This window comes from Sinohyriopsis cumingii, chromosome 11, assembly GCF_028554795.1.
Source record: "Sinohyriopsis cumingii isolate HCF-2022 chromosome 11, ASM2855479v2, whole genome shotgun sequence".
NCBI lineage: Eukaryota > Metazoa > Mollusca > Bivalvia > Unionida > Unionidae > Sinohyriopsis > Sinohyriopsis cumingii.
Window position 1 is genome coordinate 32,269,986 of NC_142971.1, and position 16,042 is coordinate 32,286,027.

Consider the following 16,042-nt stretch of genomic DNA (forward strand, 5'->3'; position numbering starts at 1 on the left):
TTGTGGAAGCTATATTCAACACTACTTTGAATACTGTACTTTGCCAAACCTAACTAACCAAGCTATTCAAACCTAAGAAACAAACATCTAGGATTATCTTTGGTGAGAAAATCAAGTAATGGAATAACTTGGATTACTCTAAATTATGGAAAGGGTATGTTTCAGAAAATCTAAACTTATTTACAAGATTTCAATTCAAGAGTCATCTCAGTATCTCCAAAATATTGGTAATCCACCTCAAGCAAATCCAGATTAATTTTCCATATACATGTACACATGACTTTATCACAAAGATAACACAAATTTAATTTGTCAATATACAAGCATATTTCACATTGTGGTTTTGTCTTTATCTAATCAAAATTTAGAGTGGTTATTTTCAAAAACTGTAAATCCTACTCAATAATGACAGGTCACCCCTTACAGAACAATTTTACTTGTATGAGGGTCAAAGAGAAATTTGCTTTATTTCAGCCCCCACCCAAACTCGGCATCCACATATACAGATGCTTGTACCTGAGGATGTAGAGACGAATGTGTAGGACTATATACCCTCTCTCAAATTACAATACATACAAATGTACCTGGTGAATTTTAACCCAGCAATTGAAAAGAGAGTCATGGACAGAGTTATTTGGTAAAACAATGTAACCCTTGCCTTTCTTCAATAGTATGGGAATATTTAATAGTTTTTCTTGAGGAAAAAAGTATTTGTTATTAAAAAGGATGGTTTGGGTTTTATGTATAAATGAAGATATGATAAAATATTTTGAAGCTTTCAGCTACTTAAGAACCTCAGGCAAAGTTTTGATTCAGAGAATATTTAAGTTCTTTTGCATACTTATACCACCTAAAATGTTTAATTTGTGACCAAGCTTGACATTAAGCTAAAAAATCAAATCTATGAAAAAAATTATTTTCTTTCAGGAAACTAAATAATTTCATTTAACAAAATATTTGTGGCCACCTTACTGTTTAAAAATCAGACTAAAAGATAATATCATGTTATAAAGCACATGCTTTGCAATGCCTCTAGTTTAAACACTGCAGCAATCATGTAATTATATTTTTTCTCCAATTATTTTCCATTTGCAGGACTGGTAGTGAACATCAAACAAATATACTTACTGTGAAGTCAGTCAAGTGCACAACTAATATGATGGTCATGTCAAGTAAATACAGCAAATTCACGATTCCTGATATGCATACATATCTATTTTTATAATGCAGGGATTGTCCTCTGCTTCGGCAATGTCAATAATTGCAATTTTTTTCTCCATATTGGCGACAAAATATACCATCTGGCAATTGTTTAGCAAAAACCTTTTGGGCTGTTTAATTTGTACATACAATCATGGATTCAGAGTGGAGACATTCAAAGGAACCATGAAAGGAAGCCATAAGCTTGGAATCGCAATGCACTCGAATCTATGTTACATAAACAAATCCTTTGCTGGTACTGACAAACCCATATTTACAGTGCATTGTTACATCATAATCAACTTATATTGGCATCTGGCCTGTGTACTCTATGCTGCGATACACTCAGTCATGCTTCCAGATTATACTTACAATCGACCGACCTCTGAAGATGTGAAAAGAAACAGCTACAATCCTTCTGTTTTTTTTTTAAATGTATCAATAACATAATTTTGCTGAAACTTCAGAGAAAACTGATTACCTTTGAAGTACCAATTGCTGTGAATAATTACAAAGCAAATGGAAAAAATCTCAATCAGAATTATATACTGTTGACAGTTCAACTTTATCATGGGTAAACGTAAGTTAGATGTTGCATGTTCATCATCTCATCCTAAGAGTAAGTTAACAAAATTAGCAGCATTTGGATTTAGTGCAAATTCATCAGAAAACAGTTACTGAACCTGATGTTATATCTGACAGTCCAACATCATGCGGGTCAAAAGTTCCCGAAAAATTCTTGACAGCTGGAAACTTGGACATCCGTGGCTGAGATATGACATAAAGTTAAAGCAGATGTTCTGTGATATATGTATCAAAGCACAAGTTCAATTCATTTACAACAGGTTGTGATATTTTGAAGGAGGAGTGCGTCACCAAACATGAATCCAGACGGGGTAAGTAATATGTTTATTTTGCTCATTGATCTTTTAATTTTGCCATCAATCCCATGTTATGACTGCAGGTACTTAAACTACGCAACAAGAAATAACAAAACAAACAAGTTTTGCATAATTGAAAATAATTTATTTCTCAAAATACAGGAGTGAAAGAATTACATTAACTTAGAGCATGGTGAATGAATTCCTATTTACTAAAAGTCCTTTCAATTCCAATAGTTCCAAGAAATCTGAATACCAACGAAAAATGCCCCTTCTGTGTTGAAGTTTCAAATGTAAAGAAAGATTTCCAAAGAATTCAAATAGTCATTGAATAAATTTAGTTAATACTGATCAGTTATTCTAGCAGGTCATGCAAAAAATAAATCTTTTAAAAAACCAAGCAGGAGATTGAATCCAAAAACATGCAGACTGGGACTTACCATCGTTTTTTTTAAAGGCATATTTAAGCATTGTTTTCACTAACTATTCACCATATTTTCGGGTCCAATACACAAGAAATTCTCAAAAGACGTGCCGTTTCCCCCTGTGGAGTGCATTATTGCCCCCCCCCAATGTGCCTCCATTTCATATTCTGGTCAGCTATGACCAAACTGCACAATAGCTAAAAGTTAGACTCAAGCCTCTTCGACATACTTCATAGAAACCGCATGTTCTACAGTGAGTGAAACCACTAGCAATTGATTGACAAATAAACAATGCTCTTTTTTTGTTATAACTAACAATGTCAACAATGAGTGTGAATTTATGTTAACAGTTCAAATGTGGTCTCAAGCTACCATATGTGTGATAACTACTTCCCACATCTTATATCCCACCTTATTTCCATATTGGTAACACATATATGCATGCCACACTGCTTACTAAATAACATATCTATTCTGAATTTATTTTTTTTTGAGGGGGGGGGGGCCATATGCTCTGTGATATGTTTCTTCATTCCTTCTTTTGGTTTAATGATGGTACTTAATGCTTATATATACGGTACATTAATACCAGGTGTTGACTCATGTAAATTTCATTTGTGGGAATGGAGCTCCAAGTTTGCTTGTCGAGAAAAAATCTACAGCATTGAGTGATCATTCTTGGGATTTAGGAAGCAATTCACTACATGCAAAGCATGTAAAAAATAAATTTCTTAACTCCTGGTTGACGGAGATGTACTTTGTGAAGCTAGTCGGGGGGGGGGGGGGGGGGGGGGGGGCGGGGGCATTTAATTCCTGAATGCATAAATTGACGGTTGTATTATATGTCACTTATATTTCATTGCAAAGTACGATCATAGGATTTTATTATTAAAATGTCATTAACTAAAGTTCCTTACAAAACTATTGTTTGGAAAATAATATACATAATATAGATTTGCTTAATACCTGATGTTTCTATTAAAAAACAGAGAGAGTCTGTAGATGTCAGGAGAGTAGATATTTTACATTTGTTAATGCATTTATTTCAGCTGACAGGAGTCATACCTATGCATTAATGGTGATGTGTAATGCAAAGACCAAGGAAGTAGTGCAAAACAGTCATGTAATGATTTATTTTGTAATATTACGGGTGTATTGCTTATTGTCAATAAAGCAATAACTATCCCATCTTTTTCAATTTTCATTGTCTTTCACATAAACAGGCTTGGAAAAATATTCACTACTTGTTCTGGTGACATTGTTTGAAAATTGGCGACAAATAATGAGGTTGGCGATTTTTTTGGTGACAGCTTTTTAAAAGCCAGGACCATCCCTGTAATGTTATCCATGTTGCACAACTCTTATACATATCAAATTCCGTTTGATTCTTAACACAGCTCTCGTGCACCTCCAGTGGTTACCTTTAACTGTGTTCCATACTTCTGGGAAAATTGGCTCATGGTCATGTAGGTTAGGGTATTGGTATAAGTCAGCAAGTTCCCATTTCTCATGGCATGAATTAAATTCATGCTTGAAAGTAATTAAACATCTCTAACTTCGTTGACAATATTGGTGCCCCCCTCCTCCTCCACACACACACTTGGGACTCTTCATAACACTTTTATTATCAGGATGCTAGGAGCCTTGAATCACATACCGCAAGACCATGAAACCATATTATTCCAAACGAAAAGCTAATAACTCAATACCACTAATTTATGCCCCTCTCTTTTACCTAAATATGGTGATATTTAACCAATACAAATGACAATAAACACTATTACACCTTCTCTGTTAATGACCCAAGCAGTCAGGGCCACTGACTCCCAGGCATGTTGGCTGGCCAACCCCCACTACCCCTGCCGGTCAGAAAATTGCAAAGGAGGCCAAATCCATCAACAGAAACATGGCAACAATGTTCTAAATCTGTATCAAAATGCATCAAGAACAATGATTTTTGCTGCTTTAATCCACTTATTAAAAAATAGAGCAGTCATCTAATGTCAGGAGTTCAGTATGAAAAGCAGTGGAATGTGTCTTGTACCAGACTGTTCATGGTCTATTTCTATTTCAGAATAAACCATTCCCTGTGGCAATGATGATGCAATGCAATTGTCCATGTATAATGAATCTATCACTAAAGTCTTCCACAAATTTGTGTTTGAGTAGCTTTAAACTGGATAAGACAGATGGATCTATCACTAATGTCCCCCATAATTAAAACTGTATGTAGCCATAAGCACATTAAGACAGACAAACCTATCATTAAAATCTAAACAATGGTGGATAGATGAAGACAGAGCTGGTGAGATAGATCTATCACTAAAAGTCCTGTAACAGAAATTGTATATATAGCTGTAGCATGGTAGGATGGACAGATCGATCATTAAGACCTGCATAACTGTGGAGAGATCAAAACCGTAGTCCCGGCAAGATGAATGGATCTATCAATAACATTCCTGTAATTCTAACTGTATGTAGCTGTAACAGGGTAAGCCAGACAGATTAATATCTCCATAATTGTCGAAAGATGAAGTCATAGGCCTTGTGAGATGGATAAATCTTTCAGTAAGATCCCATGACTGAAATGGCTGGACAGCTTTGTGTTGATCTTTAAAAAAAACACATGTGCCCAGATGTACAGGCCCGGCTCGGCCATGCAGGGAGACTAATGCTACCTTGACTGCATAAAAATAGGGGTACAATCCCCCACTGTGCCATAATTACTTGTAGGAATTTAAAATTTACACCAACATCAACCACTTTCTTTGAATTGGTTGACTTTTGCAAAACCGTAGACTATGCTCTCGGACCAAGTTGTGCACACACTGCATGGTATTGATAAAGTATATTTTGTACACCCAAGGCATGACTTGTAAACATTCTCTTTAGCCATAAACCTATAATTACATTTTTACACCTTTCCGAGAAGTTTCACTGAAATGAAAAGATGAAACAAAATCTATAAACTATCCACGCAGCGAGTTAACAAGTCGCTAAAACAAATACCATTACTAACTTGGCAAGAAAGTAATAAGCAGTGTGCACAAAAGTGAATAGCAACATACATAATTACTGTACCATATGGTCAAAAAGTTGTCAAGTACAAGAAAGGGAAACATTTCAGAAAACATTCACAAATTTAAAACTGTTTAGGAATGAATATTAATGCAAATAAATTTTAAATCCTGTATGAATGGTGTAAATTTAACACAAAATTGACTTTTGACTGAGGGGAGGTGACCTGCAAGACATTGTTATACAACAGTGAAGCTTAAAAATTACCAACACCTTGTAGGGACAAGGGGTGGTAATGGAAAAGAGTTACTGTCCTTTATCTCTATGAGATTGAAAAGATAATTTTATTCTTTTTTACTAAGGCTTGGTTGGGGAGAGGTAGCAGGTTTATATCCCTAACATTAATGTGATCAGGGAATATATCTGAAATAGAAATACAAGAGCCACATATATAGTGTTTCACTGGATACCATGTTTCAGGAAATGTTCTGATAAGAAGATAAGGAGTCTTGAGTGTGTGTCTATATATATTAACATATTTAACCTTTGCTGTGCAGACTGTTTTTATCATCTCGTGATGTGAACCAGGCTTGTGTGACATCAGCTCCAAGAAGATTTCTCTTGTTTGACTCTTGCCTACCAGACAGCAAACCCTACAATTAACAGTAAAAACATGCATCATTCAACAAAAAAATTAACAAGAGGCTGGAAGGGGGCTGCTTATTACCTGCTCACTGGTCAACATTTACTGAAAGCCAAATGCAAGACCCAGAAATCTGGATCAGTATGATGCTTTTGTAAAAGAAACCTAACCGTAATATCAGCCATAGCGAATTAAGATTGTTTTTGTGGTTTAAATAACACCTTTAGCACAGTATTGACAGCATCGTAAAATGAAATAGGAAACAAGATCCTTTCAAAACAGCATCACTTGAAAGGAAGTATGGCAGGATGCTTTCTGCCAAATTTGGCCAACTTTAGCTAGCCTGCTTTTGAGAACAATTCCCTTAAAACATTTGTTATTTTTAGTAACAAAGGCCATAATGAACAGTTAATCAACATTATTTTCACAAATGTTACAAGCTTCCATGTCAATATACTATCATGTCTGGTGAACTGTGGTGGAGTAGCTTTTGTGAAGTCAATTAAGTTTTATTTTTTATTTTAATCTAAAGCCAGAAATATGGACGAGGTGTGGAATTTGGGGCTTGGCATCCCTCTATGTCTGCCTAGCAAGAACACTGGATTATACAAATTTGAAAGGGTCTCTGTGTAAGGTCAGGGTTTTTCCAAGTCAAATTTTGTCAAATTCTATTTAGTATATTATTCAGAAGCTTTTCTGCTGAACTTGTCAAGGCAGCCATATTTGATCATGGATTGGTAAAATTTTGAAAAAATTGGAAAGGCCTTTACGCAAAGATGCTTTCTGTCAAGCATGGTTGATATCGGGCAGGAAATTGGAGAAGTTGGGAATAAAGTTATCAGGGGAATGACAGATGATTCATATTTGGAACCATACCAATAAATGAAAAGCTCCTCATAAATTTCAATACCAGAAATGTACTGGTCCTCCATGAACCCTGACATTGTCAAAATGGCATCATCCAGAATTCCTTCAAATAATTTATAACAGTTCCAGAATTTAAAAAAAATAATCCCAATAATAAGCACTTTCTATTTCCACTGAAAAGTCCAAACAAATGTTTATCATCTTCTAAATATATAAGTACAACATAAAACACATCTGCAGACTTATAACAGGAACACAATAAGTGTGAATGACTCCAAAAATCAGAAAGAATCTTAATTTTCTCCATATATGCACCGTATATTGCAATTGTACTTCATAATAGACCACACCTGACCATATAAACTATTGATTTTGTGTCAAATTAAGCATAATCATGGGACCTCATGCAACCAATGGGAAGCTACATAATTATTTTCAAAACATCAAGATCCCATCAGCCACTGAGAAACTATGCCACAGGTGCCATTTTAAGTCTTATTATTTTAAGATTATTGCTAATAACTGTCAACACAAACATAAACATCTATTTATAGATCCTATGCATTTTGAATTCTTAGCAGATCCAGGTCATGCACACAATTTATAACAAAAAATATTCTGTGCAATTTACAACTATGAATATAAGAAAATTAACTAAAACCATGTATCCAGGAGTTACAAAAAATAGAGATATACATAACACTACATCAGCATTAGAGTGTATATCTGATTTGTTGAAGCATTCAGTCATAATACTAATCATACAGACTCCAAAAGGTGCTGAACGAAATTTAAGGCATCCATTCTAGAGAGTGAAGAATCTGAACCAATTATGTTAAATAGCAGATTATGACTCAATCTTATATATCAACCATCTGATGTGACATAATGGTCAATTACCTCAACACATGTAGTACATAATAGGTTTTTCCCCGCAAAGGTGGCACTACAAAAACCAGCTCAAAAATGGCTGCTAACAGTAGGTGTTCGAACATGCTTTTTTGCAGATGGTGCAGAGGTGTCCAAACACACATGAATGTGAATTGGGTGAAGGTGTCCACTAGTACTTCCATGAGAAAGGGGAAGAGGCTTCCAAAGGTTTTTACATAACGTAGATGGTTAACATAGTCTTTTCCCACTAGTAGCACTGTAAGCGGTCCCCACTATTGGTTAGTATTACGTGAATTCATTACACCATTATTTCCTTACATAGTATTTCTGTACAGTTCTTCCTCAATGTTACTCTCAAAACATTCATTGCTAGTGTGTCATCACAAGGTCACTTCCAAAATTAGATGATCACGTATGCTCATGGACAATTTTCTGGTTAGGTAACTCATGTTTTAGGAAAGACCTACTGGCGCCCTCATGTCAATGCAAGGCCCCAATAAGTAATTTTGTTGTTGTTGTTGTTATAGGGTTTAATGCCATTTTTCAGCACATGATAGGTTATACATGGCGGCCAGTATTAATGGTGGAGGAAGAACCCGGGAAATCCCTGGAAATAACCACCGACCCTCGAGAAGCTACTGGCAAGCTTTCTCACATACCCACATTGGCCGAATCCGAGACTCGAACCCACGCAGACAGAGGTGAGATGGCAGTGATCCGTAGCGGAGAGCGCTTTAGACCACTCGGGCCCCCCTCAATAAGTAAAAGGTACCGAAAGGTCTTAATATTAGAATGTTGTAAAGGTAAATGGTTAAAATTTCACGTTGTTTTAAAGAATTTTTGTTATGCAAGGTGTAAATGAAGGTGCTGGAATATGATGATGATGGAAGCATAAATGATGTTGTTGTTTTTGTGGGGTTTAACGCCATTTTTCAGCACACGATAGGCTATGCATGGCGGCCAGTATTAATGGTGGAGGAAGAACCCGGGAAAACCGGGAAAGAACCACCGACCCACGAGAAGCTACTGGCAAGCTTTCTCACGTACCCACATTGGCTGAATCCGAGACTTGAACCGGTGCAGACAGAGGTGAGATGGCAGTGATCCGTAGCGGAGAGTGCTTTAGACCACTCGGGCCCCCCTCAATAAGTAAAAGGTACCGAAAGGTCTTAATATTAGAATGTTGTAAAGGTAAATGGTTAAAATTTCACAACGTTTTAAAGAATTTTTGTTATGCAAGGTGTAAATGAAGGTGCTGGAATATGATGATGATGGAAGTATAAATGATGAGAATATGAAATGGTCAGTAATAATACATAACAGTGTAGCAAGTTTTATTTTGTAAAAGTTAAAAACAATTATTTATAATAATTAAGTCACAACACAAGCAAGTATGTACCTTGCAGTATACTATCTTATGAGTGTCTGGGAAAAACAGTCCAAGTTTATTTTTAGATTCCTTTTCTTTCTTTCTGGTCATATATTTTATTGCTATTTTTAACTGACATCAAAATATTGTGTTCATGGATATTTGAACATTTTTGCACAAATTCTAATATATCATTGCTATCTAAACCAAAAAGCATCAAGGAAAAATGCACTTGTAATATGCGTTGTTATTTATCAGGATTGTTGTCATCACATCAGAATAATTTTTTTGTCACATTTGAAGACGAAAGTTTTTCACAAAACACTAGTTCACATTTTTAACACAATGGGAAGTGAAGGTAACAATTGCTCTAAGAGAATACTGTGGAAAATGTGCTGGCAGAATGAAATGTAATAATCCAAAATGCAAGTCTCTCCTAGAAAACATACCTTGTTGCTTTCTGCCTCTTCATTCATTTCTGACCATCCATTCTGAGAGTCATCTGTAAAATAAATAAAAACTGATCACAAAATTCTACAAGCTTACTGGATGTGAGACTTCATGTCTGATCTGAACTGATGGCAACCTCATTTCAATTTACTTTGTTTCTTTATTTTTATTTCTTATTCTAAAAGCCATGACAGAGCTCAGTATATGGAACATATCATAAATTGCATGTGTGTTTTGGATTTTTAACATAGCTTTAACAGTTTTTGAGTCATATTGCTATGATGTCTGCAGTGTGGCAGTTTATAGTGATGTCTAGCACTGGGGTATCATGCTGCAGACATGTAGCATGATGTCCCACCCTGTCATATTATTCTGACACCAGGCCGACCAGTCCTAACACTAACTTCTTAATGCTGAGCACCTAGCAAGGATTCAAACCCACCACCTCCAGCATCTGAGGTGGATGCACTAACCACTAGGCCACAAGACCGGTCTAAATTGCATGTAAACATAATAAATAAGAATGAGATTTAACTTTGCAGAGTGTCAAACATACCTCTCACATTTTTTAAGCCCTATCTAATTGTAAGTAAAGGGGGCCCCGAGTGGCTGAGTGGTCTAAAGTGCTCACTGTTACAGATCACTGCCATCTCACCTCTGACTGTGTGGGTTCGAGTCTCAGGTTTGGCTAACATGGGTACATGAGAAAACTAGTAGTAGTTTCTCGTGGGTCAATGGTTCTTCCTGGAGTTTTCCAGGGTTCTTCCTCCACCAGTTATACTGGCTGCCATGTATCTTGTGCTGAAAAATGATGTTAAACCCTACAACAACAACAATTAAAAGTAAAGACCATTCATTAAATCTAATGATGTATTGATTCCAAGTGATTTGATCATACATACACATCTTGGCAGGCTGGCATAACAATCTTGAGTTTGCTGTTATGATTGCTAACAAATATACTCAGTCTTCCTTTAAGAAGCTAACCCATGTAGAGAACATGCAAACTGCTGCCTGAAGCAACAACAGATTTAATTTATATCTAATCCAGTAGAAAATATCTGAAGAGAAGGCTAGTCATACAATCCAGGCTGCTAAACTGAATAAACCAAAAGTGAAATTAAACAAAGAGAATGAAAAAAAAAGGAATCATGTCAAAGAATAGTAATGAAGTTCTGTAAAACAACTATAGCATGAAAGATAAGATAGACAACATTGGAAACTTTATGATGTAAACACATAACCTGTTACATTATTGAGTTTGGTATGTATCTATGTTACAATCTTTCTTCATGAATATACACAAGGTGACAACTCCATAAACAAAGTAATAAGGCAGCAATGGACTGAGTCTGCAAATATTCATGTTTCAATCAGTCAAAGGAAACATTAAGTTTCCTAATAAGAGTATTATTACATGGGCTAGGAGTAACATGTAGATCGGAAAAAGTTAATTTTCTAGAACTCCAAAAAATAGTTTTGATGAAAAAAATTCTGCTGAATGATTTTTAAAAAAAGACCAATACCGCCATGTCAGACGATGATGAACTTTATTAACACAAATAGATAAGTTTTTGATATTCAAAGTTCCTTTCATGAGCAGCAGCTGCATCACTTTTCATTTTCTTTAACTTCTCCTTTATTGTTAGTTTGCCATCTGCACATTAAATGTTACTCATAACTAGGAACCTTGTGCCATGAACAGATCTTCATACAGTGCAGTCTGCTGCTAATCAAAATATATAAATAAATCATTCTACAAGAATACATCTTGCAGATATTGAACAGTTACATTTAAAAATTACTGTAAAGTTTTGTGTAAAATTTTGTGAAGTTGAAAACCACCTGCTACTGTAAGAAAATATGAGTGCCCATCTTCCCCCTGAATCTTGAACCTCTTAGTGCCAGGTGCACAGGCATTGCTAGAGCTGTCATCTGCCTGGAGTGTGCCAATGCCTATTGGAGCTGCAAAGTAAATCAAGTTCTCTGTTAATATAAGGTGAAGCATCTTCTAAAAGGTCCAAGAAATAATGATCCAGTTAAGAGTTACCTCCCTTTATCTGTGAAATATTCTCTCCTGATCTATAAGAAAGTGTTGTGCATGTAATGTGAAGCATCAAGTAGTTGTTTATTATAGCATGTATTGATGTTGATGATTTTGTTATAAACTATAATTTTATTTCACAAACATTGTGTAATACTGAAACAGACCCATGTTTAAAACAAATTTCACTTTCAGTTAAGTATAATTTATAGTACAGAACTGATGACATGTTCACAAATATAAATCAGTTTAGCAAGGCTTTATGCTTAAAATTGATAGCATTATACTTGTACTATTTCATTCCTTATAGCAATGAAAATTCTTCCAAAGGAGAACGAAATGCTAGTTGTAGCAGCCAGAATATCTTGCAAAAAATTACCCACAATGATTTGCAAAAAATGGCCAATCTGCTCCAGAGCATCAAAGGGCAAAGAAAAAAGAATGAGAAAGTGGTGCCTATCTGCCAAAATGTGGCTCTCACAAGACATCCCCCAGTGACCACTGATTAAAATAGGCTCATAAAATAACAGACTTGACTTCATTGGGCTTTTATTCTCTTGAAGGTCACTCCTAGAGGGATGGATAAGCTTTCTTTATAGCAATGATAATTTGCCTGATATGGTGGATGCCGAGACATCACCTGAACACTTCTACCTTTTAATGCCGCAAAACAGAACTCAGCATAAAAGTCCATCCCAGGTACAAATGTGATTAAGACTATACGAATCGGGCTACCAATGGAAACTTGTCTTTCACCAGAAGAGCTGGTTGTCAAATGAGACAGGGTCCTGAGTGGGCGAGTGGTCTAAAGTGCTCTCCATTATGGATCACTGCCATCTCACCTCCGTCTGTGTGGGTTAGACTCTATGATTCGGCTAATGTGGGCATGTGAGAAATCTTGCCAGTAGCTTCTCATGGGTCGGTGGTTCTTCCCAGGTTCTTTCTCCATTAATACTGGTTGCCATGCACAGCCTATCATGTGCTGAAAAACGGTGTTAAACCCCACAACATCAACAAAAAAGACAAATGAGACAGACTCATAATTGCTGATGAACCATAAACAACTTTTTCTATAGACATGGCATGAAACTTGCTCCTTTTTTCATAGATGCAAAAGAGAGCAGGGAAAACACTCTAACGAGAAAGTTTCTCAAAGGTAAAACTTCACACAATGGTTTTTGACTAAGCCCACAACATCGATGAAATATTCCATTTAGGCATCAGTGAGATATTAGTCTCTGCTGCTCAAATACCTTGATATGATTGGAAATATGAGGGTCCAAACCAATGGCCACATTCTTCAAGAACTTAAATCTGTTGGATATATGTGTGCCATATTGCTCTTAACAGTAAAAACTCTACATTCTCTCTGCCTTATAACAGGAAAAGAAGAACATCTGCCACTCCATTCAGAGAGGGACAGCTAGGATGACTGAAATTCATACCGTACCAACTGCAAAAGATTCTATACTTTGCACTGTAGACCTTGGACAAAGACCATCTTCTGGCCTGGGTGATGCAGTCTGCAACCTTGCTCATAAACATGTCCTGGCAGACAGATTATTTGAGATTGGCAAAGTGCAAACATGGAAAATCTGACATTTACAGGAGCAGTGTTGATAATAAATAACATCACAAATCAAATGTCAATAGTGTAATCCCTACTTTGAGTGCCCTCTGACCTTTCCCATCTCATTTTAGATATTTTAACATTTAATGACAATAGATGGAACAGGGTAGCTGCTTACTCAAGCTGGCCTAGAAAAATTAAACAATCTTATGTTCTGCCATACCTGCATGAAAGCATAGAAAGATGCATTGTTTTCTCAGAAATTGTGATTATAATATTCACTACATCTTTAATCCATTGATCAATGGGACAAAACTGGATGAAATATGACCTGGTACTTGCCATCTGCATTGCTGGTCATGTGACTAAAGAAATCATATAACCTACATGTCCACAATATCAGAGGTCCTATAGTCGCGTGATATCAACAGGAAACCCCTTCCCAAAGTTGTTGTGCACAAAATTTAAAATATTAAATGAAAGTCACATAATATTTGTAAAATGAACTAAGGATACTTAATTCTCAACATATTTTTTCCGAAAACAATGACCAGAAACTGTTGTAGTTACATGGAGAAAACCAGATTCATCAATCAGATAGCAAATGTCACAAATCTCGGCGGTAGTCAGGTGATACTAACAAAAACATTGCTGGCAAGTGATCTATTCTTCATGAATATGGCTTTCTCAAGGTGGTGGTGAATTCAAACATTTTGATAGCCAACTAGCTCTGACCCCATACCCCAAAAGATCTAAAATGGGATGGAAAGGGTCAGAGGAAACTTGTACTTTCCCATTCCGCCATCATCAATGACAAGTCCCCAACTTCATTCACACAGAATTAACAACTCTGGTTCAGAGTTCACCTATAAAGTAAATGTTATGGTCTTTACATGTGCTGCATAAAATCAGAGCTGCCAACCTTCCAGACTTGCAATTAGTGTTAAGAGGGACAAAAATTAGTGAGTTTTGAAAACAATTAGTGAAAACATATACCACGGCACTAGCTATATCCACTCTGATGGTCAGTACTGTATTATATGAAAATCCCAAAATAAAAATAAAACATTATTTACACTGATTACAAGTACAAATTTATTTGCTGCCAAAATTACTGATATACACAAACTTTGTGTTATTTGTCATGATATGATGCTGTGGTAGACCTGAACTTGTACAATTAGGCTATGGTAAATTTGTTTTAAAACATTTTTCCTTACAATGTGAAATACTCTTTCACTGTCACTGTTGCTGATCTCCAACTGAGAAAAGCAGGTTATGTTCAACAAGAAAAGTCATAAACAATGCTTCAGCAATGGTAGCATGCAGGACTTGAGTAGGTGGCTTAAAGTACTCCAGAGCTGAAATTTGCTGGGTGCTTTTCATTTTTCCAATATCTATGTGTTATCTGCAAGCTGTGTGCTTTTTCACATTGTTCTGACACAGACCCACAGGGGCTTGTATTGTTGCTTACAATTTATTTCATACATCTACTATATAATAATATTATATAGTACATGTATGAAAGGTAAATTGTAAGCAACCATATGAGCCTCTGTGCATATTCCCAATTCTAAAAAATTTGTGGCATACTACTCTACAGAAAGCATATTGTACATCAACGTTTGATGGCTGAATGCAAGGCCAATATTTGGTGTTCTCCAATCTGTATTTTCACTTTTTGTGGAATACATATCTTTTTCCATGGAGGTGAAACCATTTTAACTGTTGTGTTGCTTAATTACGAAATGGTATTAATCCATAAGATGAAATGTCAAACAATTAACAATTATTAGTGTCGGCACAAGCATGGAAAATATTAACTCAGGCATATTATGATGCATCCTAAATTTTCAATATCTGAAAAATTTCTACACTCAAAAAAGATGTCATCATTCAGTGTTTATTTTAAATTGTTGCTACAAGCATGTACATGCACCACTTAAAATATTCATTGGGCCCACATTTGTTTCATGAGTATTTGTAAAACTTCTGTTCTAAATAAAGATTATATACTTTACAATGCATGCTACAGGGCAAACTGTAAAAATTGAATCTAGTTATACAGTAGTCCCCCTCTTGAACGGCCCCCACCCGCTCCTTACAGCCACAATCTGTTGGCACTGATGAGTTTGTGTTCAAAAGTACCCCTCACTAAAGGCCACCCGGCTAATGTGACCAGCATGTTAGTGCAATAATATAAAATTTACCCCTCAAAAGCGGCCGCATTTTATTTTAATATGTATCCAGAACCAGTATTTTATTCATAATGTGTGTTAAGTAATCCGATTTCTGTTTCCCGATGTCAGGTTTTCATTACTGAAAGAAGTGTTGACTAAAGTACATGTACCACTAAGGTTAATATTATATCCTTTACGCCTTACGAGAAGCCACATTTATTCCATAAAGCCGAGAAAGACTCTAATTTTAGTCCATACAAAAGGGTAAGTACATGTACCCAGTAATCCAATTAGCCTTACTGTTGTGTTATCATAAGATGTCAGGTTTAGTCAGTCTGATAATTGTTAAGATTACAATTATTGAACAGTAGTAACAGCTAAGAAGTGGCAGTATCGATGTACAATACATAAGTCAGCAGGAAAATGGTTTGATAGCCTTTATGATTTCCCTTAGTAAGATGTTGAGCTTGTTGACTTTGATAATTAGTGGCTATTACTACTGAC

At 35.8% G+C, this 16,042-nt stretch overlaps 1 protein-coding gene across 4 annotated transcripts in view; it reads right to left on the reverse strand.

Annotated features, from left to right (window-relative positions):
• The window catches only part of LOC149787867 (cyclin-D-binding Myb-like transcription factor 1), a 61,599-nt gene that overhangs the window by 39,816 nt on the left and 5,741 nt on the right, over window positions 1-16,042 (reverse strand). For all 4 annotated transcript variants that reach the window (XM_089974101.1, XM_089974098.1, XM_089974100.1 and 1 more), the window contains exons 3-5: window positions 11,590-11,709; window positions 9,744-9,796; window positions 6,069-6,177 (exon numbers count right to left, since the gene is read on the reverse strand). In XM_089974101.1, the coding sequence (XP_089830227.1) occupies window positions 6,069-6,177; window positions 9,744-9,796; window positions 11,590-11,709 (282 nt within the window). The remainder of the gene's footprint in view (window positions 1-6,068; window positions 6,178-9,743; window positions 9,797-11,589; window positions 11,710-16,042) is intronic.